This window comes from Festucalex cinctus, chromosome 10, assembly GCF_051991245.1.
Source record: "Festucalex cinctus isolate MCC-2025b chromosome 10, RoL_Fcin_1.0, whole genome shotgun sequence".
NCBI lineage: Eukaryota > Metazoa > Chordata > Actinopteri > Syngnathiformes > Syngnathidae > Festucalex > Festucalex cinctus.
Genome location: NC_135420.1, coordinates 22,951,178 through 22,977,757, shown reverse-complemented (window position 1 = coordinate 22,977,757; position 26,580 = coordinate 22,951,178). Strand labels below are relative to the sequence as shown.

The window sequence follows — 26,580 nt, the reverse complement described above, 5'->3', positions numbered from 1 at the left end:
ATTATATATATTTCGAGGTTTAATCTTAAAACAGGCCAATTTACAGCCTCCTATCATTTCCTCTCCGTCACAGTCATCTCCAACGGGTGAGTATGTTTCCATTATTCTTGTACTATACAGACTTCTAACTTGCTAAAAATCCACTTAACCTGTCAGTGCAGATAACGTGAATCAGTCATCTAATGTGTCATTTCAGTCAGATTGTATATTACGTCGATCACCATGACTTCCTCTTCATCACGAAGGTGTCGACGTCCCGCCTGGATGTCTTCTTTTTGTACATCGGGCCACAAAATGATGAAGAAATGAAGCACACTCAGGTAAAGACAAAGTAATCATACTACTAAAAGAACAAATAACAAACTCATTTTTAATCAAAAGTGTCAAATTGTGGCATTTAAGATGACGTTTGGAGAAGTTGGCAAAAGCAGCATTCAAAGGAGTGTGTGGGTGTGTGGTAAGAGGGGTGTGCCTTCAACGTCTGAGCACTTAAAAGAGGTGTGAGCATGCAACTAGTCTCAGAAACACCACAAAGCCTTTGGGAAAAGAAAGACAATTTCTTCTTCTTCCGCCTCCGCTCGCCTTCTTTTTTTTTTTTTTGTGTCCCAATTCGTCTGCCACTGACTTGAGTGAGTTGCTCTAGAGTATCTTTATTTGTAGTTTGTGTGAACTGTTGGGCCTTTTGGTGATGTCTTTGATTCAAACTTACTTTCTCAGCACTTCTTGCACGATCCTTCACCGTTTGTTGTTTTGATGGCCATGCTGAGCCGTTGCTTTTAGTGCTTCACGGGGAAAAAGAACAAGCAGCTCGGTGCTTCCAGTGGCAACTAAAGAGCCGCTTTTGCTCTTCACACAGAGCCAAAGCAAAAACAGATGTTAGTTGCACTTTTGTAGAATAATGATTCATGCTGGTGAAAATGTTGCAATACTGTCACACTTGTCTGCATCACTTCCTAAAAGGACAAAATGGTGGAGTATTCCTTAAAAAAAAAAAAAAAAAAAAAAAAAAGACAACTACTGAGTTGTCACATTCTTAAAAAGAAGAAAATCTTGGTTGTATTTTGCTTAAAGTAAAACAAAATATTCTAAACAGAAGTTGAAATATTGACGTTGCACTTTCCTGAAATGAAAATCGATGAAGCATTTTCATAAAAAGAAGAAAAAAAATATTGGTGTAACTTTCCTAAAAAGAAGCCAATTTATTGATCATGCACTTTCTTAAAAAGAAGACATATATGCATTTTCCAAGAAAGAAAACAAAAATCTTGTTATAATTTTCTGATTAGGAGTTAAAGGTGGGGTCTTAAGTTCTGACCGTTTGTTTGTAAATAAACAATTCAAAACAGACTCCTCCCATGGCTCACACCCACACTCTTCTCGTCAACATTACGCCGATAAGACAGCACTGATGGTGCACATCACTAAAAAGATGACAAACTATTTCTGTCACTTTCCTAAAAATAAGACAATTTATTGATGGTGCACTTTCATAAAAAGAAGACAAACTTGTTCTATTTTCCCAGAAAGAAAACAAATATTGCTATACTTTTCGAAATAGAAGTTAAAACATATGAAGCCGTTTTGTAAAAAGAAGGCAAATTATTGATGACGTACTTTTCTATAAGGAAAATAAAATGTTATACTTTCCTAAGTAGAAAAACAATATAGTGATGTTGCACTTTCCAAAAAAAAAAAAAAAAAAAAAAGAAAAAACAATGTAGCCCCCTCCTAAAAAGGAAGGCAAACGTGCTGTTAAAAATATTAGAACTGTTACAAATATATATATATATATTTTTTAATTTGGTTAAAAGTCAAAACAAAAGAAAATAACTTATATCACATTTTCTTCCGTTGCTATACCCAATGTGAACCACATACAACCTAGTACATGCTAAGTGCATTTAATGTATGTTAGTATGTATTTGTTGAAAATAATGTGTGCATGTCATTGATATTTTGTCATCTACATATTTTTTTTTCTCATATTCTGAGCAGCAAGATCCGCTCCAATGTCACCGTTCCAGTTCTCTGGCTATCCAAATTGTACCACTTTTGGGCTACTTGACTTTGTACGTTTGTTGGCGTCGCTGCGTTGAATTAAATCCGTGGCGAGCTCACAACAAGCGCAGTGTGTAATCTTTGCAAGCCTGGCAAGCCTTTAAGCGCAACATTCCAAAAGTGAATGTTCCCTTTTGTTTTTTGCCAGCCATCCTCAACAACAAGCAGCCTGCAGGCAAAGCAGGTCACAAGTGGGCCTTGTTGCTTCGGCAGCATCCTCCCGTAGGAAGCCATGTTGGATCTGACATCACGTGGGAGGGAGGGGAGTTTTTTTTTTTTGTTGCTTGTTGTTTGGCAGATGATCTTCATTCATGGAATTTTCTGCGCTTAAAGGCATCTGGTTAGGCGGAATGTTGCACACCAGGTGATGTAATCTGTTGTGTGATCAGTTAACATGCACAGAATATCACCACACAACACCGACATTTTTTTTTTTTTTGCATTACACAGCAGGCTATAATCTCCATAACAGGGAGCATCAATGCACCCACCACTAAATCCACCTCATTTTAGCGCTGAGGCAGGTGTCAAGGGTGGATTACATTTTCACTTTCGGGTGCGAGCGGCCCGCTCTGCGCTAAACATCAACACTGAGTCTTCCCTGCTTGTTGTGAAATGGAAACGTGAGCCGAGGCACATCATTTACATGAGGAAAATCTTACATCACGCCATTATTTCAAGTTATCAGTACTTTCTGTTTTATGATAAGGAACTAGAAATTAGGAAAGTAGAAAATTGCCAAAATATAAAGTATTGTGATGTATTTTTGTCTTAAAAAAAAAAAAAAAAAAAAAATCTGAATTTGGCTTAATTCCTAATATGCCTGAAAATCCCAACTTTTTCCTCGCCAATGCCAACAATGCAATCTGTAGAAAGAAGATTGTCATCTTGTGTGCATATCTCGGCCGTTCATCAGGTTGTTGTGGATTTTTTGGCGCATTTTGAAAGGGCCCGGAGCCAGTCGGTAGCAGCGTGACGCACTCGAAATTCAAGGAGTTCTTTTCTTCACTGTCTGTCTGTCTGTCTGTCTACTTGCATCCCACTCATTGTCTGGTTGCCATTTTCATATGAATGCGGAGCAAGCCCATTGTTGGTGCGTAGCAATGTTCTTCAAAGCGTCGCCGTTGGTGAGGAACAGCGTTTCACCGCACTCTTTTGAAAAGAGTAACTATGCAAAGCATTGAACAGGACAGACAACGCAAAAATGTCTTAGTTGGTTTTGTAAACTTCTTATTTTGAAAAGTATGCCTGTGAGCAAGTTCTTCTGAAATTTGGTAGCTAGGCGGGGTGAAGATCCACCATTTTCAAGCAACTATGCAGAAGCATCTACTATCGCAAGCTCAAAAGCTAAGCAGAGTTGCGTTAAGTTTTTTTTAAATACACCAATTAGTGATGAAGTGCTGCCTCTATGAACGAAATACATTTTTTACAGGCTTTAACTCTCTTTTATACCTCTTATTTCATGTCCTATAGTCGCAAGCACTGACTTGAGACAGGACAACTCAAATAAACCAGGCTGATTTCAGCAAGGATAGAAAAATCAAACTTTATTTATATAGAACCTTTCTTACATTCAAATGCAACTCAAGGTGATAAACAATAAATGCAGTCAAAATAAAAATATCCCCATAATCATACCCATAAACACAAACCAAAACATGGCGGGGCACAGAAGAACCCTGTGAGGAAAAAGAGGTGAAAAGTGTGATGTAATTTATGTATATGAACAAAAGCATGCCGCAATTAAATTTATCTAAAATATCTAAGTAATATCTAATCTTTTACATCATGTTTAGAAGCGGTGCTAGTGTGAGTTACTTTTGATCAAAAGTAACGCTGTATATGGCGGTGTAAATCCGAGCACGCTCACTTCCTCAAGCTCACTCATCAATCAAAGTGGGCATCATTGAACTGGATCTCGACAGCTTTTGATGGAATCAGCACATTGTAGGCTACTTCCTGCTTCTGACCACTAGGGAGGAAGCCAGGGATGAAAGACAAAAGATTACAATCTCAAGAATGTAATAGTTTTGTGACTTTTTGCTATAGAATCAAATTGGTTAAAAACAAACTATTTTTTCATCATTGCGTCATCCATTTTGTGTGGCGCTTTCCCCATTATGGACGCAGGCGAATTGGGATAGTCGGGATTATATTGACCATCCATCCATATACTTCTTATCATCACTAGCAGGTGAAATGAAATATATTTCCTAATTGAATCACACGGTGGGTGTATTTCTACAATATTGTCAAAGAACAAGCCTGGGGAGACCTTCATATTCATAAGCAGACAAAAGAATGTAATTACTCTAACACTGCTATGACAAGAGCTTCTTTGAAATCCTATTTCAACACGTTCATAATTTCTGTTTGAACACCGCAGGTTATGGTTGAAGGAATACATTTTTTTCCCCCCCGTGAGAGCATTAGCGGTGGCCGCTGTCGGCGCATTTTAGTGCAAGGGAGATGAATAGAGGAGAGGAGGAAGCAGGGCTGTTACGAAACAAAAGGATGATAGCGCTAATTAAAAGTGAGTCATCGCTAATGGCGCTTTAATGCTATCTGTCTGAATGGTGTTTTAATAAGAAAAAGGCTTAAGAGGTCGATTGGAGTCTGCGGTCCTTAGTACGGGAAGGCCGAGCTGTAAGATCAATCACTGGAGGTGTTGAACGTTTAACGTAAGGCTGCAGCTCTAATTATGATTTCATGCCTGATCATTTTTTTGTGTGTGTGCGGAAGCCTCTTATATCTGGTGATGTGGCTGTTTTCAGGATGAAACAATCACATTCAAAGTCATGTTAAATGGGAGTTGGCACACACCTGCCACCATTTAAAATGCCTCTGATGTCTTACTGACAGTTTTTTGTTTTTTTTTGCTCTCGAACAGAAGCCCGAGATTTTGTTTTGAACTGTGCATTGTTCCTTTCACCAAGTCCCAAATTGCATCTGAAAAAAACAACAGCTCCAAAACTTGATTCTGCCACCCCCCATGCTTCACTGGATGGTGTTCTTTTAATAATGAGCAGTGTTGTGTTTGCGCCAAACATACCTTTTGAAATTAGGGCCCCAAAGCTCCACCTTGGTTTCGTGCAACCATAACACTTTTTCCCCAACAGTACATAGCAGAATCTATATTTCAGTGACTTAACATTTGTTTGAATATGGTTAGTTAATTCAGAGCATAGCCACATCACAGTTATGAAAGGGTGTGCACACTTGTGCAACCACATTTTTTTAAGTTAATTTTTATCCTCTTTAACAAATTAATCACACTTTATATATGCTCTAAATGTACAATAAAATGTTCAGTAAAACATTTTTCCCAGTTTGTCATACTCTTGTTAGCATAAAAGTGGAAAAAATGTTACCCTAATACAAATATGGTTGTATCTTTTAATTTCATAGTCTTTCATAAAGTTATTTGAAATATTATGACTTAACTGTACTGTCAAAAAAAAAAAGTGAGACTATTTGTAATGAGGTCATTTTTCTGCCAGTAGATGGCATAAGCATTTAATGTTGGACATTGATGACGACACAGTGCAAGGGGCGGACATTAATCAAGTGTTAAAGAAATTAGTCGTTAAACGACCTTTACATTAACTTGATATTAAAGCAAAATTAATGCATTAATATGGAGTTAATTTAAAGCTCCTTTAATGACACAATTTTTTTCATGCTTAACGTCCACCCTTTGAACTGTGCCGTCATCAATGTCCAACATTAAACACCTATGCCATCTACTGGCAGAAAAATGACCTCAACACAAATTGTCTCACTTTTTTTTTTTTTTTTAACAGTACAGTTGAATCTTAACTTTAATTTCAAATAACTTTATGAATTACTATGAAAGTACTGTATCAATGAACTACACAGCATGTTCCATGCCAATTTTTCCTTAAATTGAATTAAATTATTGGCAATTTTATATTCTTGTAATTTTAAATTTCTTGTTACTGAACATTTTCATAAGTTGAGTTTCTACTAAGGGCGGCACGGTAGTCGAGTGGTTAGCACGTCCGCTTCCCAGTTCTGAGGTCTCCGGTTCGAGTCCAGGCTCGGACCTTCCTGGGTGGAGTTTGCATGTTCTCCCCGTGCCCGCGTGGGTCTTCTCCGGGTACTCCGGTCTCCTCCCACATTCCAAAGACATGCATGGCAGGTTAATTGGGCGCTCCGAATTGTCCCTAGGTGTGCGCGTGAGTGTGGATGGTTGTTTGTCTCTGTGTGCCCTGCGATTGGTTGGCAACCGGTCCAGGGTGTCCCCTGCCTACTGCCCAGAGCCAGCTGAGATAGGCGCCAGCAGCCCCCGCGACTCTTGTGAGGAATAAGCGGTCAAGAAAATGGATGGATGGATGGATGGAGTTTCTACTAAATTTAAAGGAAGTGGAGTGAAGTCATTATTTGGTGAGTCATGATGAGTAAATTATAACACAAAATGTCCGATTTTCAGTGCATAAAAAGTAAATGACAAACCACAGAGTATAAAATGACATTTCTTTCCCATTCAATCAATATTTCCTCTTATCTCGTCGTCAGGATGCCGGTGGAGACGCACTCCTTCCGAAACATGTCAGCCGTGGGTCGATTCCCAAGCGTCACTCTCGGCGCGTTTGACGACGACCCCGAGGAGGGCACCGAGGATCCCCCCGAGGAGGCCAAAGACAACGCGTGCCAACGGTGGCTGCGCCGGGTGGGCCAGTGCTGCTACCCCGAGACAGACGACGACATCACCAACACACTGGTGAAGGGGCCGGGAGAGGCGAAGGACCCCGGGGAGTCCGACAAGACGCCTGCGCCAGGCGATAGCGAGCTTGGAGGTACACACCTGGCTCGGTCGCCATATTGTTTATTGTCTGCAGTTACTTCAATGCTTCCCAACCTTCATATTGTTTGCATTGGAAAAGTCTCATGGCAAAATGTCCCAAAGACGTTATGACTACTACTTTTTGCCAACTATATTTGGAGGGAGGCAAATCTACACTCTCATTGACTGACTCCCATGTCACTCAAGTCACAGATACGACAGTGTGAAGCGTGAGGATGGCGACACTAAGCACACAAACATGGTACCTGCACCTCATGGGCATATTTTTTATTAGTATTATGCATAAAGCTTTGCAAATGTACATAAATAATAATAAATAATAAGGAATGTAACTTCTGGCATAAACAAGTAGGGAATTGTGTTAAATCAATGGTTGATTGTACCTTCCGCCAGGACATTTTTCTGTCACATGTGGCTCCTGTAGCTCCTCCCAAAAAAGAAATAATAAAATAAAATAGAATAGAATAAATAAAATAGAAATTGTTTATTTACAATTTTTTTTAAATTACATAAAATATTCTTCAAATGAATCAATGATGAAATAAAAAAAATGAAAAATATTTTTTAAAAAGTTGATTTTTTTTTTTAATTGTTAAAAAGGTCCAAAAAGTCGCCATTAAAAGTCCATAAAAAAAAGAAGAAAAGCAGAAAATTACCATAAAATGTACATGAAATTGCCAGAAAAGTCTGAACTGAATAAAAAAGGCAGAAAATAAAATGTTCAAAAAGTAACCAAAAAGAACAAAGGTGGGAAATTATCATAAAATGCCCAAAAAATAAAATAAATTGAGAAAAGAAAAAAGAAAAAAAAGGAACACTGATTTAAAAAAAGACAGAAAATAAAACATTAAAATGTAACCGTGAAATGTACAAAAACAAAACAGGAAATCCTGAAAATTACCATAAAATTTCTGCAAATTTGACAAAAATGTCACAAAATTGATAGCAAGAAAGGCAGAAAAAAAATCTTCAACAATGGCCGTAAAATGTCCAAAAAGCACTAAGAGAGGCAGAAAATTACCATATATTCATAAAATTGTCGAAAATGTTAGAAATTTTACAGAAAAAGACAAAAAATGAAGTGTGAAAAATTACCCCCCCCCCAAAAAAAAATCCAAAAACGGGAGACGAAAGGTAGAAGAAAATGAAACTCCAAATATTGGATACTGCATATTTGTGTTTTATGATGACGCTTTAATTAGCTCTTGGGCCCTCAGTACAATTACACACTGTTTAATTAATCACAATGTTCAAATGTTTTGTGGCTCCAGACAGATTTTTGTAGTTGTTTATTTGGACTAAAACGGTTCTTTTGACAGCAAAAGTTGCTGCTGACCCTTTAATTTAATTTAATTTAATTTAATTAATTTAATTGTTTCCTTGTCACTATATGTCACTCCATAGTTAGATGAACAAATGTACCAATTAGGTGAAAGTGGATATTTTCCCATGGCGCACCTGATCTCTCAGTGGCTGCAGCGGTCGACTCTCATCTGCCCGTCCGTGTGCTCCGCTTCCCTTCCGCAGAGCTTCCCCTCAAGGTGAAATCAATCGAGCTGATGAAGAGCAAAACGGGAGCCGAGCGCCTGGCGCACCGCACGCACCTCTACCAATGCGACGACTTCATCATCCGCAGAGGGCAGACGTTTCACATCTGGCTCACTCTGACGCGAGCGTTCCGGCCCGACACGGACAAACTCCACCTGGAACTCAAAACGGGTCAGTCAAAGAGGTGGCAATTATACTCACATTGTATAATTATAGAAGGACAATGAAAAATACTTCATTACTTTGCTTTTCAGCTATCGGTACTGAATTATTTATATTTCCAGATCATTTGGAGCCTTGATTCTGTGAGCACACTTATAAATCATCATTTCCCATTGAAATGAATGGAAATCCCATTAATGCGTTCCGCCTGCTCAAAAACCCAACCAAGATTTTTGTAATGTGTTTTTGAAAATGAAATTAGCACTCTATAATAGGATAACTGGATGGAATGTAAACGAATTCAAACGTTCCATCATATTTAATGCTTAATTTCATTCTGCCGCTCCTCCTAGTGTGCCTGCCTTGGCCACCAGAGGGCATCCTACCGATAAGAGGATAAAGAATCTGTGCCTGTGAGTTTTGTGATATTCTATGTCCGTCATCCAGCACTGCGACGATGCTAATCATTAGCATGTCAATGGCTAGCATAAGGCTTCGTGAAAGAATTGTTCATTAATTGTCAAAGTGCAGCCTATTGTGAGGTGAGATGGGTTCATGGCAATCACAATACAGTGGTCGTTATTCAAATCTTGAGGCACTCAAATTTCAAGGTGTGACAGGTAAATTAGCGATAACCTGAAAACTCTTGAGTTTTGACTTCATTAATTCCTATCAGTGGCCACATTTGTCTCCCGAAGCATGAGTGGGAATTCTAATTCCATGTGTGAGAATTGCCCCTACATTGGCCTCCGCCTCGTCTAAAAATGGCAGCCCTTAAATCGGACCGCAACGCCAACAGGTTTTCGGAATTGGCGGATGGAATAAGAAGGTCTTCCTGCAATTTCTTCTGTGAGATGGGGAGGGGGAGCTTGACAAAAAAAAAAAAAAGCGAGAGCATGATGGAAGTAAGGAAGGAAGGGTGAGGGTGGAGGGAGTAAGGTGGATTTTTGGGCGGCTATCGCTATGGCAACCACTCTTGGTTGCTATGCTCCAGAAAGCGAGCCGATGCAGAGCGCTCGGTCCTTCCGAGTAACAATCTGCCCTTGCGCTTACCACAGACGCGGTGCGAGCCTCGTGTTCACCCCACTCGCGTTGGCGTCTGCAGATGCCGCGACAGGGGCCCGTCTGCAGATGCCGCGACAGGGGCCCGTCTGCAGATGCCGCGACAGGGGCCCGTCTGCAGATGCCGCGACAGGGGCCCGTCCGCGTCCAGCAATTATAACTGCAAGTGACGCTTGGCTGCCGGACTTAACTGGAGTTATTGTGCATCCGTATTTGGAAGCCATGAAATGTGAAGGCTTTTTTTTTTTTTTAAACCAGACCTCCATCAAGGTTCTTTTCATTTAATCTTGTTTTGAATCATGATTTCGTTGCCACTGTAAAGTACTATTGATTTTCCTTGAGTATGAATGATGCTATACAAATAGACCTGCCTTATTCTATATGATGCTTTTTTTTCACATTTTATAGCAGTTCCCAGGTGACTCAATAACATATGGCAAAAAATTTTTGGGGGGGTGGGGGAATGAATGAACTGGGATGGAATGGTAACATGTAATTGGGTTCAAGGTTATTTTAGTTAAAAAAAAAAAAATACACTTTTTTTTTTTTAAGTTTAAAATCCGTTACCAAAATGAAATAAAAGGAAGAGTATTTAAAAAAAAAAAAAAAAGTCCCACTCTCCCTCACTCTCATATGGTGTTCCACAGGGTTCAATTTTAGGGGCCCTGCTGTTATTTTTTTAATTTATTTTTTTTCTGGGAGACAGCCCCCATTTTTGTGTGAAAAAAAAAAAAAAAAACACTTGGAGTTTTTTTTCGCCTATTTAAAAAAATTCCAATGCATTTATAATGAGCATCAATTATATGCGAAATTTGCTGATCATCTTACCTGGTTCCTATCCCCTGCGAATAGTGACGCTCCTCTGTTGTTACAATGTGATGATTGTAGCCCAAAAGCAAGTGTGACATCCATGGATAATCCAGATGTATATATAAAAGCCACAAATTAATCAATTCAAAGCTCAACCTGAGGTAATTAGTCCCTTATATTGTTTTTGTGAGGATTAAAAGGGGATTACTATTGAAGGACGCATTTTCCAGTGTCCCAGCCGGTTTGATGTGACAGCACAAAGACGCATCCAGCTGGCAACTAATGCCACTCCCGACATCTGAAAGGCGTTTGACTGCTGATGTCTTGGCGTGAAGCCGAGCACAAACGGCGCCGTTCAAAACAACAGCAACTGTGCTGACTTTTCGCATTTGAGGCCTTTCGACTCGGGTGCTTTGTGCAGTCTACCAGTAGCAAGATTTTGGGCTATAATTTAAAAAAACAAAAAACAAAACGCCACCTGGTGTGAATGTATGCAAATTACAGTACGCTCTGACTATTCTGCTACTCTTGCCTATGTCACCTGTTGCGAGATTGAAAGCAAGTGCTGTGAGTTGTAACTAAGTTCCTGTGCATTCCGGTTGTGAGATCCATTTTAAAGTCCATGTCACAGAGAGATTGGCAGAAGCGTGAGGAGGGGGAGCATTTTATTTATTTTTTTATTATTATTATTTTTAACTCTGAGAGCCAGAGTGTACAACCAAAAAACCTTGCCCTAAGAATCCTCATGCTAGCTTAATGCTAACACATAATGAAAATACTAAAATACTATTGAACGGGCTAACGGTTAGCAAAGGATACGTGAAGTAATATGTGTAGACAAATATCACAATACTCGCAGGAATGTATTCTTTATCATCTGCGAAAAACAAATGTGACAAACAAATACTTAACGTTATTTATAAAGCACTTTAAAACAAGCATTACTGTATACAAAGTGCTGTACATGGAACAGAAATTGGTCATGCAGTAAAGTATGAGATTAGTAAAACAAGAACAAAACAAACATTATAAGTCGGTATACAAGTAAATAAAATTTACATCTATAAAAAAAATTCATTGCAATTCCCCCCCGGCCCTTTTCAAGATCACAATTTAATATGGCGTTATTTTTCACATTCTGATGTTTTTTTGGGGGGGACAATAAAAAGCAAAAATATTATCTGTATTACAATAATAATAATAATAATAATAAAAAAAAAAAAACACTGGCAACAAAAGTGAATGCACCCCTAAGTGTAAATGGCCAAATTGTCAATAAAAATTGCCAATTTGCCACCATTATTGTCCAGCATTCTACTATACAACCCCTAATAAGCGTTACTGTATAGAAAATGTAAATATGGATGTCACTTATGTTTTATTAAAACCCCATAAAACTATTTAAAAGTGTGGGAAGCGTCTCCTCCTCCATTTTGAGTGTTTGTTGTTATCGTCATAGCAGCACCTTGTGAGTTTTTCCTCCTTCTCGGTCGTGTCCGAGCAAACCTGTCGAGGTCGGAATGCAGGCGTGGCAGCAGAATAAATAAACTTGCTGATCTCGGAGGCGTCGCACGCGTTCACGTCTGCTTTTCCCCCTCAGGGCCTCTGCCGACCGTTTCAAAGGGAACGCACGTCATTATCCCCCTGGTGGACGAGCTGCAGGACATCTGGCAGGCCAGCCCAGTGGAGCGGGACGGCGCCAGGTTGAAGCTGTCCGTCAACTCCTCGGCCGGCGCCGCCGTCGGCCGCTATCGCCTCCAGGTGGAAACGGAGTGTCCGAGCGGACGTGCTCTTTCTGCGCACGACCCGGCTAATGACATCTATGTGCTCTTCAACCCCTGGTGTGACGGTAAAAAAAACAAAAAAAACACACTAACAATCATAGTGCATATGAGCATGAGAGCGAAGCCAGCCCAATAGAACATTAGCCTAATAGCATAATTGTCATTTTTCCCAGAAAACAAAAAGAGTCTAAATACCTTGATTCAACTTTTGTAGATTAACTCTTTTACTAGCACACGTAATAAAAAAAAAAAAACACTGACAAAGCCTTTGATCATTCACGTCATCCTTGAAAACATTCTATTTAATCAGATTTCATCAGATTCCGTCATGTTCCATTGTAATTTCATGCACCGACAGCCCATTGAAAAGCGTACAATGATGCCATCTGCTGGCCATAGTTAGTGAGTGTTTTTGATTCCACAACCTATTGACCAGGCAGCGCTGCACTTAGACGTTGCACTGCCCATTGATGAGAGAAAAGAAAAGAAAAAAAAAAAAAAGCTTATTTGACGTCATTTAACGTTTATGGCGGCATACATCGTGATTTTACTCATCGTTATTAAACGTTTTTGGCGGTCAAAAAGTTTTAAAGCTCGATGATGGAGAAGCTATACAGATAGAAATAAAAACAATTTTTAGCAAGAAAACTGCTAAAATGACATGGACTATTATGCTATTAGACTAATGAAAATCAAACTTAGTTTTGGGGCCAAATATTTATGTTTGTATTTATTTATTTATTCATTTAGTTTTGCAAAAAATAGGCACGTTACTACAGTACTTGCTCTAGAAGTTTTTTTTTTTTTTTTTTTTAAAGCCGCTTGTATTGTCCAGGAATTGACTGTGTCCGCTCCCACTACGGCATTGTAACATTTCTTTGTTCATTTTTCTCTCAAAATAATAATGTATTCTCCTCATGTTAAATGGCTTTTTTACTCTGGCTTTGTCCTGTCTCTTTTCAATTACCGAGACATTTTCCCTTGACATTTACAATCACAAAATTTTCAGCCAATCACTTTGAGGATAATGAGAAACTTTTTTTTTTTTTTTTTTTTTTTTTTTTAAATGACACAAACTAAACTTGGAATGAGAAATCTTTGTCACATTTTTTAATAAGCAGAAGAGCAACTTGAATCACCTTGCAGTACTTTTGTTACTCATAATTTTGGTGCACCAGCCTGGAACATTTAGTGACAGAAAAACAGCTGCAAAGTGAAATCATAATAATAACAACACGGTTGTTTACAGTATGGCATGCACACCATACGCTTGTGTTTTGTTGTCCACAATGTTTCCTGAATGCCGTCTGTGCTAAAGTAAATTTAAAGCTGACATATCGAAAATTGACTTTTAAATTGCATGTGTACAAATAGTGCTTTGGTGCGCTTGCCCCTCTAAACAAGTGTGAAATTAACTCATTGACTGCCATTGACGGAAAAAGACGTCAAATAATGCATTTTTGCTGGGCTGGCAGTGAATGTTTTAAACACAATGGGCCAATATATTTTGTGATTATATTGCAGCATCCTTTTTTCCCTTTTTCTTTTTTTAAGGCAAATTTTGCTTAAAAATCCGTCAATTTTGGTTACATCTCATCTTAACTCATTGACTGCCATTGACGGAAAAAGACGTCAAATAATGCATTTTTGCTGGGCTGGCAGTGAATGTGTTAAACAGCTAAAAAAAAATTTTTTTTTTTTTTTTTTGTGGACCGAAATATGGTGCCAGAGGACGCAGTGTTCATGGACGCCGAAGACGAGCGTCAGGAGTACGTCCTCAACGACGTGGGCCGCATCTATTACGGCACGCAGGACCAAATCGCCGTCCGGACGTGGGACTACGGACAGGTGAGGACTCGGTGCGCAACAAAGAGTTTCAAGCGCACGTTGACGGGTTTTGCTCTTGTTTTGGTTTTCAGTTTGACGAGGGCATCCTGGCCGCGTGTCTGTTCGTCCTGGAGAAGAGCGGAACTCCTCCATCTGGGTGGGGAGACCCCGTCAACGTGGTGCGAGTCGTGTCAGGCATGGTGAGAAAATGCGATCATTTGGTCTTTTTTTTTCTTTTTCTTTTTTAATAGTCTTTGATGTCATCATCTAACTGTAGATCAACTCTCGCGATGACCAAGGCGTTGTGGAGGGAAACTGGTCGGGGAATTACACTGAAGGAACATGTCCGAGCGTCTGGAGTGGAAGTATGGAAATACTGACGGAATACCACAAAAACAACGGAACCCCCGTCAAGTACGGCCAATGCTGGACCTTTGCCGGGATCGTCACCACAGGTTGGTTATGAAGTAATACGAACTCTTGGCATTTTTAAATTTGAAGTTTATACAAAGGCCGGACTGATTAATCAGCTGGCCGATTTTGAGCTCATTTAACTCTTCCGTTGTGTTTATTTCTGAACAATGTTCATGGGTCAATGTGACCCGCTCTAATGTTTAATCATCTAAAAAATATTACATCATCCAATGCAGTGTTTTAACTCTTTGACTGCCAAAAACGTTTAATAACGATTAGTAAAATCACGATGTATGCCGCCATAAATGTTAAATGACGTCAACTACGTTTTTTTTTTTTTTTTAAATCAATGGGCAGTGCATCATCTAAGTGCAGCGTGCCTGGTCAATAGGTTGTGGAATCAGAAACACTAACTCTGGCCAGCAGATGGCAGCATTGTATCTCTTTTCAATGGGCTGCCGGTTTATGAAATTACAATGAAACATGACAAAATCTGATGAAATAGAACTTTTTCAAGGATGACGTGAATCATCAAAGCCTTTGTCATATTATTATTATTATTTTATTTTATTTTTTTGATAACGTGTGGCAGTAAAAGAGTTAATATTAAGCAACCGTATTAATATTAAGAAAAAAAAAATGGAAGCCTACAGACAAAATTTTAAGTATATTTTTCTAGATTTTTCTAAACGGGTCAATTTGACCCGTATCATAACGTGGGGGTTCAAATCTAAGAACATAGGTCAATTTCTTGGCCTTTTTTTTCATATTCACAATTACAGCGCAAGACAAACATGATGTCATTCAACCCCATCAAAAAAATAAAAATCAGCTGATTTTTTTGGGCCGAATACTAAAGGATAAAGTGTAACTTGTAAAGCAGTCAAATGTTCTGCCTGTAATTCCCATCCTAATTTTTGTGTTATGGGACCAAAATATATTTTATTATTTTATTTGTGCATATTTTTTTTATTAATCAGCCACTGAATTGGTTATCTGAATTTTGTTCTACCAAATATTTGTATCGACATTGGCCTCAAGCCATATTGATTGGGCCCAAGTCTACACATCAATGGGTCGTGTGTTATTTTTTATTTTTTATTTTTTTATTTTTTTATTTTTTTTTTAGTGCATAATTGTGAAAAGTTCAGTTTTTTTTTCTTTTTTTTACTTTGGGATTATTTTTTTTTAAATCAACCAAATTTGTCAGGCTTTTGAACATTCTTTGTTGTATGTCACATTTAAAAAACTAAAAAAAATTAAAAAAAAAAATGTAAAAAAACATTTTTTTCCCCACTAAAATGACACAATGACAATTTACTTTTGTTTTTGGTATTTTACACATTATAAAAAATGTCTTATGGTGACTGCAATGGATTAATTCCATTTCTCATTAATTTCAATAGAAAAATTTGATATCCAAGTTTTGAGTCACGTTACATCATGTACTTTTTTTTTTTTTTTAAGCTGTGGTGCAACTGAAGCAAACGTGGCGACTTATGTGTGCAGTGTTGCGGTGTTTGGGCATTCCGAGCCGAACGGTGACCAACTACAGCTCAGCCCACGACACCGACGTCTCCTTGACAACAGATGTGTACCTGGACGAGAACATGCAGCCCTTGGCTCATCTGAATTCGGACTCCGTCTGGTGTGTGCTCTGTCGTGACACACCAGTTCATCTGAGTGGAAATGGATGATTGGTGTGCGGCCAACTAGCCAAAATATACATCAATAAATATACATTGCAAAAAAAAAAAAAAAAAGCAGCATGATTGATATTGGCTTCATGTGAGCCTCGCCACTGCTGGAGCGATGACTTACATTCTGGTGTCATCATGATGAAATAGTTAAATTGAGTTCTGTGACGCGCTCGTGACTGAAATAAATTGATCCAAGTCCATATTCGGAAAAATAAATAAATACATAAATAAATAAAAATCTAATGGTTCCATTAGAGTGTCACATCGTGGGGTCACAGTGAAGACGTAAACAGTAATAAACAAATCATACAAATACTGATTGTTGAAAGTATTGACTCTGGGTGTCAGATTAGGATTTCACGGCTTGGTTAGGGTTTCAAGCCTGGGTCAGAGTTCATAACAAGGGCGAGTATCTAATTAGGGATTCAATCAAGAATTAGAGGGTTTAGTATTTCAAACTATGGTTTCAAGTTAAGGTTTAAAGCTGGGTTGGGGTTTCAAACAGAAGTTGGGGCTTTAAATTAAGGTTTCAAGCCTGGGTTAAGGTTTTAAAACAAAGGTTATGATTTCAAATTAAGGTTTCAAGCCTGGGTTAAGTTTTTTTTTTTTTTTTTACAAATGTTATGATTTCAAATTAAGGTTTCAAGCCTGGGTTAGGGTTTTCAAACGAAGGTTCTGATTTCAATTTAAAGTTTCAAGCCTGAGTTAAGGTTTTTAAACAAAGGTTAGGATCTCAAATGAAAGTTTCAAGCCTGGGTTTTCAAATTTGGGTTGCAAGACATGATTAGGGTCAAATTGGGGCTTCAAGCCTGGGGTGGGGTTTCAAATTATGCTTTCAAGAGGGGTTGGGGTATCGAAGGTTTCAAATTTGAGTTTTAAGACCATGTTAGAGTGTCAAATTATGGTTTCAAGAGAGGTTATCTTATCAAATTAGGGTTTCAAACGTGGATAAGGGCGTCAAAGTAGGGTTTTGAGTTAAGGTTTTAAGCCTGATTTCAAATGGAAGTTAAAACATGAAATTAGGGTTTCAAGCAAGGGTTAGGGTTTAAAATGTGGGTTAAAGGGTTCCGAATTCGGCTTTTAACACATTCACTGCCAGCCCAGCAAAAAATGCATTATTTGACGTCTTTTTCCGTCAATGGCAGTCAATGACTTAAGATGAGATGTAACCAAAATTGATGGATTTTTAAGCAACATTTGCCTTAAAAAAAAAATGAAAAAAGGAGGCTGCAATATAATCACAAAATATATTGGCACATTGTGTTTAACACATTCACTGCCAGCCCAGCAAAAATGCATTATTTGACGTCTTTTTCCGTCAATGGCAGTCAATGAGTTAGGTGAACTGATTGTTCTTCCTGTCACTATAAATTTTGGCATGGATAGATGAACAAAGAGATGATCAATTAGCAGGCGTCACTGATTGAAGTGTGCGTTGCGCGCAGGAACTTCCACGTGTGGAACGACTGCTGGATGGCTCGTCACGATTTGCCCCCCGGGATGGGCGGCTGGCAAGCGCTGGACGCCACGCCCCAAGAGACCAGTCAGGGAACCTTCCGCTGCGGCCCCGCTTCTCTCGCCGCCATCCGCAACGGACACGTCTTCCTCAAGCACGACGCCCAGTTTGTCTTTGCCGAGGTCAGTCGATGGCGATGGGGTCACAGACGATGTTTTTCACTGATGGGGCGGGGCTGTTTTGTGTAGTTGCTGCTGTTTTGGTTAGCAAAAGAAGATCTTAGTGTCACCTTCGTAAATAGATAACTCCTTACCTCCGAATGCTGTGGAGATAGGAGCCATAATCTCTGCTTTTCTTCCAGTTCCATTTTATTGATGCCCTTAGTGTCCTTATGGATTAAAAAAAAGAAAAAAAAAGAGACTTAAGATCTGAATGTTTGGTGTTGTGCTCCACAGTCTCTGCTTGGCTGTAGTGCTTTGTTTTCTTGCTGCTCCTCTTGGATTAAAGCATATCTCCTAACCCTGGATGATGTTCAGTCTTCTCTTTTTCACTGCCCTTAGTGTCTTCTTGCTTTTTAGCTCTCGATGCTTTGGTGTTCAATCTGTTTTACTGCACCACTCCCTTTTATTGCTCCCCTCAATGTCCTTTCAGACAACATAAAATACCTTTTAGCGCTAGATGCTGCGGTGTTATACTCCACAATCTCCAATTTGCTGCAGCACTCAGTTTTCTTGCTGCCCAAAGTCTCCTCTTGGATGAAATAAGACCGCTTAGTTTTGGCGCTGTGGCGTTTTATACTACACAAATATCTTCATTTTTTTCAGCACTTTTTTCTTAGTGCCCTTAGTGTCCATATGGATAATGCTATGAATGCTCTGGTGTTATACTCCACAGTCTCTGTTTTTCTCTGTTTTCTTGCTGCATCTATTCCCGTCTTGGATTAAAGAAAAGCCAATAACTCTGGGATTTAGACTGCTCATTTCCTTTTTCTTGTTGTCCTCAAAAGTGTTTACACATCGACGCAAATGACACTTTGCATCTGTTCTAAGCTTCTTCTTTTTTCCCGCCCCTCCGGACATCCTCAGGTGAACAGCGATAAAATCTACTGGCAGAGGAACCCGGACGGGACCTTCTCGCAAATCTATAGCGAGAAGAAAGTCGTGGGCCACCTCATCAGCACCAAGGCTGTCGGATCGGATGAACGCAGCGACATCACGCACCTTTACAAGCATCCTGAAGGTATCGCCGGCCTCATAATAAACATTCACACGATTAACATGATTGATTTCCTATTTTAAAAACAAAATGCTGCCCATTTGATGTAACGCATATTTTTCCCAATAGAAAGCATTCATGGGCTGCCTCTTGTTATCTCGCCAGCAAGTGTATGCGTAACAACCGGTGCATGTGTGTGTGTGTGTGTGTGCTAGTTATCTGAAACTCACCAGCAAGTGTGTGTTTTTAAGTGGTGCTTCTTGCGTTTGTTGAAGTGTGATTAATCTCGCCAGTGAGTGTATGCATTGTTGACGGGTGCCTTTGAAACAGTGGGCTGGATTTTGCTGGCAAGTGTGTGCATAACACAGTGCTGTATTTCACCAATGAATGCATGTGTAACAATGGGCTAGACCTTTCCAGCAAGTGTATGCGTACAGTGCTGTATCTCACCAGGAAGTGTATGCGTAACCTTGTGCTGCATCTCACTGGCTAGTGTATTAGAGTTTGGACAGTGAGTTAAAGCGTAAAAGGTGGACTGGATCTCACCAGTAAGTGTGTGCACAATGATGGCCTGGCTCACCTCTGCACCTCATGTGTAACAGTGGACCATATCTTGCTGAGTGTGCATGTCTAACAGTGGGTCATATCTAACCTGTGAGTGTGAGTGTGAGTGTAAAAGTGAGCAACATCTTGCCAGCGAGTGTATGCATACCACAGTTCTTGATTTCACTAGCAAGCTAACAGGCTGGACTTGCATGCTAGTGTGCTAGTTTGTCTGTCCTTCAGCTGTCTCCTCTTATACTTTGCTTGCTTTGTCTGCCATCTCACCAGCGAGTGTATGCATGAAGTGGAACTTTTGAGATCTTCGAGCTGGATCTCGTCAACGAGTGCTTGAATAACAGTGGGCTTAATCTCACCAGCTAACATGCAAGTTCTCTTCCATATCACTCATCCGACTGAGTCTGGTAGTCTCGCTGGGAAGTGTATGCATCAGAGTCCTTTGATTTGAATTTGAAAAAGTTCCCCCGTGTTATGCGTTCAGGAACAGAGGCGGAGCGCATCGCCGTGGAGACGGCATGCCGTTACGGCTCCAAGGCGGCCGCGTACTCCTCTCCCGAGGTGGAGGATGTGTTCATCAAGGTGGCCATGGAGGGCGACGGCCCCGAAATGGGGCGGGACGCCGAGCTGACCGTCACGTTGCGAAACAGCAGCGCGGAGCACCGACACATCATCCTGCACAGCCAGGTGGCCATCATGTACTACACCGGCGTTCACAAGGCCACCGTCAGGACGGACCACACCAACCTGGATCTGCTGCCCAATAAGGGTGAGTTCCCTTTACTCCATAATCTCAATTTTGATGCAGCTCTCCTCTTTTTTTGTTGTTGTTGTTGCTGCCAGTCTCTTCCTGGATAAAAGATAATCCCTTAGTTCTGGACACTTCAGCATTTTACCCCGTAGTTTACGCTTTGCTTTTTAATGAGTTTTCTTGCAGCCCTCAGTGTCTTCTTGGATAATAGACCTCTAAATTCAGGACACCGATATTATAGTCCACAGTCGCTGCTTTTCTTACTGTGCTTTGTCTCCACTTGGATAAAAGGAAAACCTCTAAGATAAAGAAACTGTAGTATTATACACCACAGTCTACACTTTGCTGCAACATTGCATTTTTTCAGTGCCCTTTGTCTCTTCTTGGATAAAAGCACACACCTTAGCTGTGGACACTGTAGTATATTCCACAGTCTATGCTTTGTGAAGCATCCTGTTTTCTTAGTGCCCTTAGTCTCCTCTCGCCTAGAATATGACATTTTGTTTTGAGCGCTGCATTGTTGTACTCCACAGTCTCTGCTTTGCCGCAACGCCGTTTTCTTGCTGCCCAGTCTTCTCTTGGATAAAAGAATACCATTTAATTCCGGACACAGCTGCATTATACTCCATGGACTACGTTTTGCTGCAACATCCCATTTTCTCTGTGCCCTTAGTCTCCTCTTGAATAAAAGAAGACCCCTCTTGACGCTGTAATGTTAAACTCCACAGTGTCTGCTTTGCTGCACTGATCCATTTTCTTGCTCCCCACATTTCTCCTCTTATATTTCAAGAAGACTGCTTAGTTCCGTACACTGCAGTATTATACTCCACAGTCTCCGCTTGGCTGCAGTGCTCTATTTTTTGTCGTTGCCCACACTCTCCTCCTATATTTAAAAAAAAAAAAAGCTAAGTTCTGGCTGCTGCATTGTTCTACTCTTCAGTGTCTCTCTTTTTTTTTTTTTCACTGCCCTCAATGTCCTCTAGGATAAAAGACCCTCACTCTCTTTTTTTTTTTTTTAATTTTTATTTATTTATTTATTTATTTATTTTTTGTCAGTGTGTCTTATTCTGACTAATTCGGGTTCAGTGCGGTGTGTTTTTTTGCAATTCACAATTTACTATATTGATTGAATGGAGTTCTCTCTTTTCAGAGTCTGTTTATCGTTTACGAGCTTTCAGTGGAGCCTCCTGCTTCATTTAAACCTTGAAGGACGCTGATGGCTCTGCCACAATTTTATCAGTCTTGGCAATCCACCGTCTGTCTCACTTGGTTTTGAGCACAAACGTAATATATCAGATGGCAGGACCAATCAGCATGGCTGTCAGTCACTCGTGTGATTGCAATAGGATTTTTATTTTTTTTTATATGGCGTGTGTCGTCTTTAATCCTTTAGAGGAGGTTTTGGAGTGGACCTTGGAGTACAAAGACTACAAGGACCAACTGGTGGACCAGGCCGCCCTCATGCTGACGCTGGCGGGCCGGGTCAAAGAGACCCAGCAGGTCCTCGCCACTCAGTTCAATTTCCGACTCAGGACTCCAGACCTGCGCTTAAAGGTAAGCCAGATGAAGTTTACTTCAAAACGGGCACATAAGGGAATTAAATGTAGTATATTTAAACGTGTAAATGTTCCAGCCCATGGGGAAGGCCGTCGTCGGGGAGAAGATGGCGGTGGAGATTTCCTTCACTAACCCTCTACCTCAGGTGCTCAAGTCGGTCATGTTCCACGTGGAGGGACTCGGCCTTGCCACCGCTCGAAAAATTCATTATGGGTGAGTAAAAAACATATAATGCGCTGACTCCCTCCCTTTTTTTTTTTTCTTTTTTAATAACCTGTCATTTCCCGTCCCACCCCTCAGAGATATCGTAAGCCGAGCCACCGTCTCCCTGACTGAACACTTGGTGCCCACGCTTGCCGGGCCCAGGAAATTACTGGCGTCTTTGCACTGCCAGCAGCTCACGCAGGTCCACGGCGTGACGGACGTCGCCGTGCACCAAAAGAACTACGGCGCGGTATAGGGGGCTGACATTTCCTGTAGGAACCATCAAGAGAAACGCAGTCAAACTTTATTTAAAGTCTGACATTGGCTACTGCAAAGAATAAAAAAAAAGCCTTGGTGCAAAAGTTGCATTTCACCTCGGAAAGGACTGAAAGTGAAAGTGTAAGCTGTAAGAGTCACGCTCCAAAATAATTAGCAAGTCCTTGTCCTTTGCAGTGTACTTTTTAGGTTAGGTCAAAATAACCTTTTGCACACAGTGGGACCAAGTGAAGGGCAGTGCGTTGGAAATGTGGTTAGTATGTCTGCCTTGCAGCCAAAAGGTTCTTGGTTCAAATCCCTGGGACTTGAATCCGGAACCTCCCGACCGTGAGTCCAGATATGCTAATCACATTTTACTAGGGGTGTGCCAAAAAAATCGATTCATAAAAGAATCGAGATTCTCATTTATTAATCGAATCGAATCGATATTTAATATCCAAAAATCTATTTTATTTAAATTAGAAATGAAGAAGAAGGGGAAAAGGCAGTTGTAGCCCACATGCTGTTTTTGTGGAAAAAGGCACTTACAGTACAAAATTAATAAATGTTTAAACAAAAACAAACAAAAAAAGACATTTTAATGTCTCTATTTGTCATTTTGTCTTGCAAAGCAGACTGGAGTAGATCATGACAATGTTTTGCATATCTGTAAATTGAAGCAAAAATCATTAGTCAATCAAATCATTTTGAATCGAGAATCGAAAATCGATTCCGAATCGAATCGTAGACCCAAAAATCATAATCGAATCGAATCGTGAGACAGTCAAAGATTCCCAGCCCTACATTTTACATACTTGCCCTTGAGTAGGACTTGAATTATTCTTTTTTTAATTAATTAAAAAACTGTACATCTAAAGTCGCACAAAACAATACAGCTCATAAAATTCATTCGGATTCTGATTACTTTATTGATCCCTAAAAATATTCCCCCAGTCAGCCCGTCCAAGAAACATGAAAACAATGACCAACAGGGGGAGACCTAAATGGAAGCCTAACAGGTCGCCTCTCAGCGCACCGATTTTCTTCGATGAAGAAAAAAAAAAATCTGGCTCAAACTTGATCGTACATTTACAACAGCTATAAAATGTGCGACTAAACCCTGACGATACAACTAGCATCACGATACGTGCCATGTAAAAAAAAAAAACTTGCATTTCAAGTTAGCTAGTAATAACAACGAGCATCATGACACAGCTACTGCGATTTAACCAGAACTAGCCACAAAAATTAGTACAACTAATATTATGAATCATCTAGAACCACAAATCCATGATTATCAAAATATGGCTCATATGATAGTATCATGATACTGCTTGAATCGCAATCTGGTCCAGTATCATAAATATCGTGATACTTCTTTGGCACATTCATTTTGCAATTAGATTGTTACGCTGTATTCAAATTCCACAAGCTTGCATTCAAGTAAGTGTGTTCAGCGAGTCTGTTTTCAGTGCACTATTTTAATTCGTGTTCTGTCTGCACATTAACCTTTGAGTTCATTAATGGCGTGGCATTCTCACATCCTGTCACTGGCACCACATGGAGTCTCGCCTTGCTAGTGTTCCACCACACCGGCCTAATTCCTTCAAAAAAATAAAAATAAAATGTGCTGAGTCGTGTTAAGCGGAGCAGAAGTAAGGGAGCGCCGCTAAATGTGTGTCTGACACGCTGATTACGAAGCCAGCGATTCCCTCGTGTTTCAGTGTTTTACATAATCAGTTTCAACAGTGTCGAGGGTTTTCCTGCGCGTTCCGGAACACGAATGCCAGGTAATGGATTTTTCAATCTCTTTTGGGACAAGTGACAATCATCACGATGGGGCGTATGAAGGGAAGCTATGGAAGTATATCTGTGTCAAATTGAAACTCGGGAATGATCATTCGTATGCAGTGCCTGTGCTATCTGAACTTCATTCTTCTTGATTTTGAGATGTGCAAGTTTGAAATGGGATTTCGGAATAAAAGATATATTTCCATAGCAAGCTGAACACAAATGGGTGATGACCACTGATAGAGGATTCAGAGTTGGCTTTTACTGAGTCGTGTGGCCTGTGAAATGCTTGAAAGCACATTTTGAAAATGATCTGATTTTTTTTATTTATGAAATATAATAATAATAATAATAATAAAATAAAATTTCAATCAATAAATAAGGTTATTACACCGGAGATTGAATCAATAATAATAATAATAATAATGATAATAATAATAATAAATCAATCAATAAATAAGGTCATTACACCAGAGATTGAATTAATAATAATAATAATAAAAATAAAATAAAAATTAAATCACTCAATAAATAAGGTTATTACACCAGAGATTGAATTATTAATAATAATAATAATAATAATAAAATAAAAATTAAATCAATCAATAAATAAGGTAATTACACCAGAGACTGAATTAATAATAGTAATAATAATAATAATAAAATAAAATAAAAATTTAATCAATCAATAAATAAGGTTATTACACCAGAGATTGAATTAATAATAATAATAATAATAATAATAATAATAATAATAATATTAATAATAATAAAATAAAAAATCAATCAATCAATAAATACGGTTATTACACCAGAGATTGAATTAATAATAATTATAATAATATTAAAAATAAAATAAAAATAAGGTTATTACACCAGAGATTGAATTAATAATAATGATAATAATAATAATAATAATAATAATAATAATAATAATTCAACCAATCAATAAATAAGGTTATTACAACGGAGATTGAATTAAATAAATTAAAGTACATCAAAGTGCCATATATGTGAAGAGAAGTGCATGCAACCCCCCAGTGAGGAGTTGTAGAGTACAATGGCATGGTGGACAAAAGAGTTCTTTATGAATCTTTATGAATCTATTGTCATTAAAAATAATAGTGTTTATCTTGTAAAGTTGAACAACTATTAGTTATGCATTGATTTAAGCTTAACTGGGTCATTTGAGCAAGTATCTCAAATGAGTTCCCCATCACGCTCTTGTCACATTACTTATTTATTATCATCACATCATCTCTTTCCTTATTTCCCGTCCGTCCCTTACGGAAACGACAGCCGTCGACATCTCCAACTTCTCGCACGTCATCAAAGTGTTTGGCGAAGGGGCAAACTTTTCGCGAGTGACACTGATATCTTCCCACCTTCACGCCGGTGAAGAAAAACATTCCTCTCGCTCGTCGTGTGTCTGTTGTCAGCTCGCCTGAGGAAAGCTGTCAAGAAAAAAAAGCAAGCTACTCGCCTACCGTGACGACTCGCCTCGTCATACGTGTTCCGCTCTTTCTTAAGCCGCTTTGCTGCTGCCTAAAACATTGAGAATGGAAGCTCATCTGATGTGAACGCCGTGTTTTTTTTCAGCGTGTGAATCGCACGTCGAAACATACGGGAGGAGCTTGTCGACCTCTTTTTAGTCACTACTGATTTCAAATTTTAGTCATATCATGTAATGCAGAGATTGTCTTTGCTATTTACAAAACATGTATGTTTACATTTGTCGGCAACTGCAATCATCTTTGACATTTATAAAAATATATTTTACTGTGGTCCAAGTCTCTGTATTGACTTTGATTGTTTACAAAATGTTGAAAAAAAAATGTTGAATCAGGTCACTTCCTGTTGAAATCAGGTCACTTCCGGGTCATTTCCTGTTGAAATCAGGTCACTTCCTGTTGAAATCAGATCACTTCTGGGTCATTTCCTGTTGAAATCAGGTCACTTCCTGTTCAATATTTGTCCTATGTAGCCCGACTAATCTAAATATCGTATTGTGGTTAATATTGCGTTAGTGGAACAGGAGTTAAGCAGCAAAAATCCAGCTGTTTTTATTCATCTCAGGGGCGGCCATTTTGCCACTTTCTATCGACTGAAGATAACATCAATGTTAGCTCAGCTTCAGAAAACAGGTGAGCTCTGATTGGTTGTTGCCTGAGCCCTGAAGAACTGTGATGTCGTCTTCATTTGACAGCGAGTGGCAAAATGGCCGCCCCTTGAGATGGATAAAAATGGCTGGGTTTTACTTCACAACTCATATTCCACAAATGTTATATTAATCATAATGTCGTGTTTAGACTAGCGAGGTCACATATAACATATTGTCAAGAAACATTTAAATAGTTTTCAAATTAGTAGTTTCCACTCGAACAGGATACGGCTTATCTTTTAGCAGCTAGCGTTTCCGTCTTCACCTAATGATTGGTTGTATTTTTTTTCTTCTTAGTCCTTTAACAGCACCGTCCAACAGTCACCGTGCAGAGACTTGTAATTTGTCATTTATTTATCACGCGGGCTTAAAAGAATTCCGACCGCAAGAGGATGTGAAGAGGCGGGCTGCTTGCTTGCGCGAGCTTTGGTTGTTATCA

The 26,580-nt window shown here is 39.3% G+C and overlaps 1 protein-coding gene across 4 annotated transcripts; it reads left to right on the top strand.

The window, feature by feature from the left end:
• Positions 1–507: 507 nt before the first annotated feature.
• On the top strand, positions 508–25,764 carry LOC144026913 (protein-glutamine gamma-glutamyltransferase K-like). Of its 4 annotated transcripts, none has more exons than XM_077534041.1 (14): positions 508–629; positions 6,598–6,878; positions 8,414–8,605; positions 12,069–12,317; positions 13,982–14,100; positions 14,172–14,279; positions 14,357–14,534; positions 15,961–16,141; positions 17,639–17,831; positions 18,735–18,888; positions 19,907–20,191; positions 21,567–21,727; positions 21,807–21,943; positions 22,031–25,764. In XM_077534041.1, the coding sequence occupies exons 2-14, from the start codon at positions 6,599–6,601 to the stop codon at positions 22,188–22,190; spliced, it is 2,397 nt and encodes a 798-aa protein (XP_077390167.1). In that variant the 5' UTR covers positions 508–629; position 6,598; the 3' UTR covers positions 22,191–25,764. The 4 variants fall into 4 exon arrangements, with proteins under 4 accessions (XP_077390167.1, XP_077390166.1, XP_077390164.1 ...); XM_077534040.1 differs by lacking the exon at positions 508–629 and adding an exon at positions 5,847–6,465; XM_077534038.1 differs by lacking the exon at positions 508–629 and having other exon boundaries at positions 5,847–6,878; positions 16,003–16,141.
• Positions 25,765–26,580: the final 816 nt, after the last annotated feature.

Bases quoted from the DNA above. Each gene is read 5' to 3' on its own strand.
- LOC144026913 (XM_077534037.1), top strand. From the start codon at position 6,548: ATGACATTTCTTTCCCATTCAATCAATATTTCCTCTTATCTCGTCGTC. The intron at 14,535-15,960 runs GTTGGTTATGAA...TTTTTTTTTAAG, and splicing joins TGCCGGGATCGTCACCACAG to CTGTGGTGCAACTGAAGCAA. The intron at 21,728-21,806 runs GTAAGCCAGATG...TAAATGTTCCAG, and splicing joins CTCCAGACCTGCGCTTAAAG to CCCATGGGGAAGGCCGTCGT.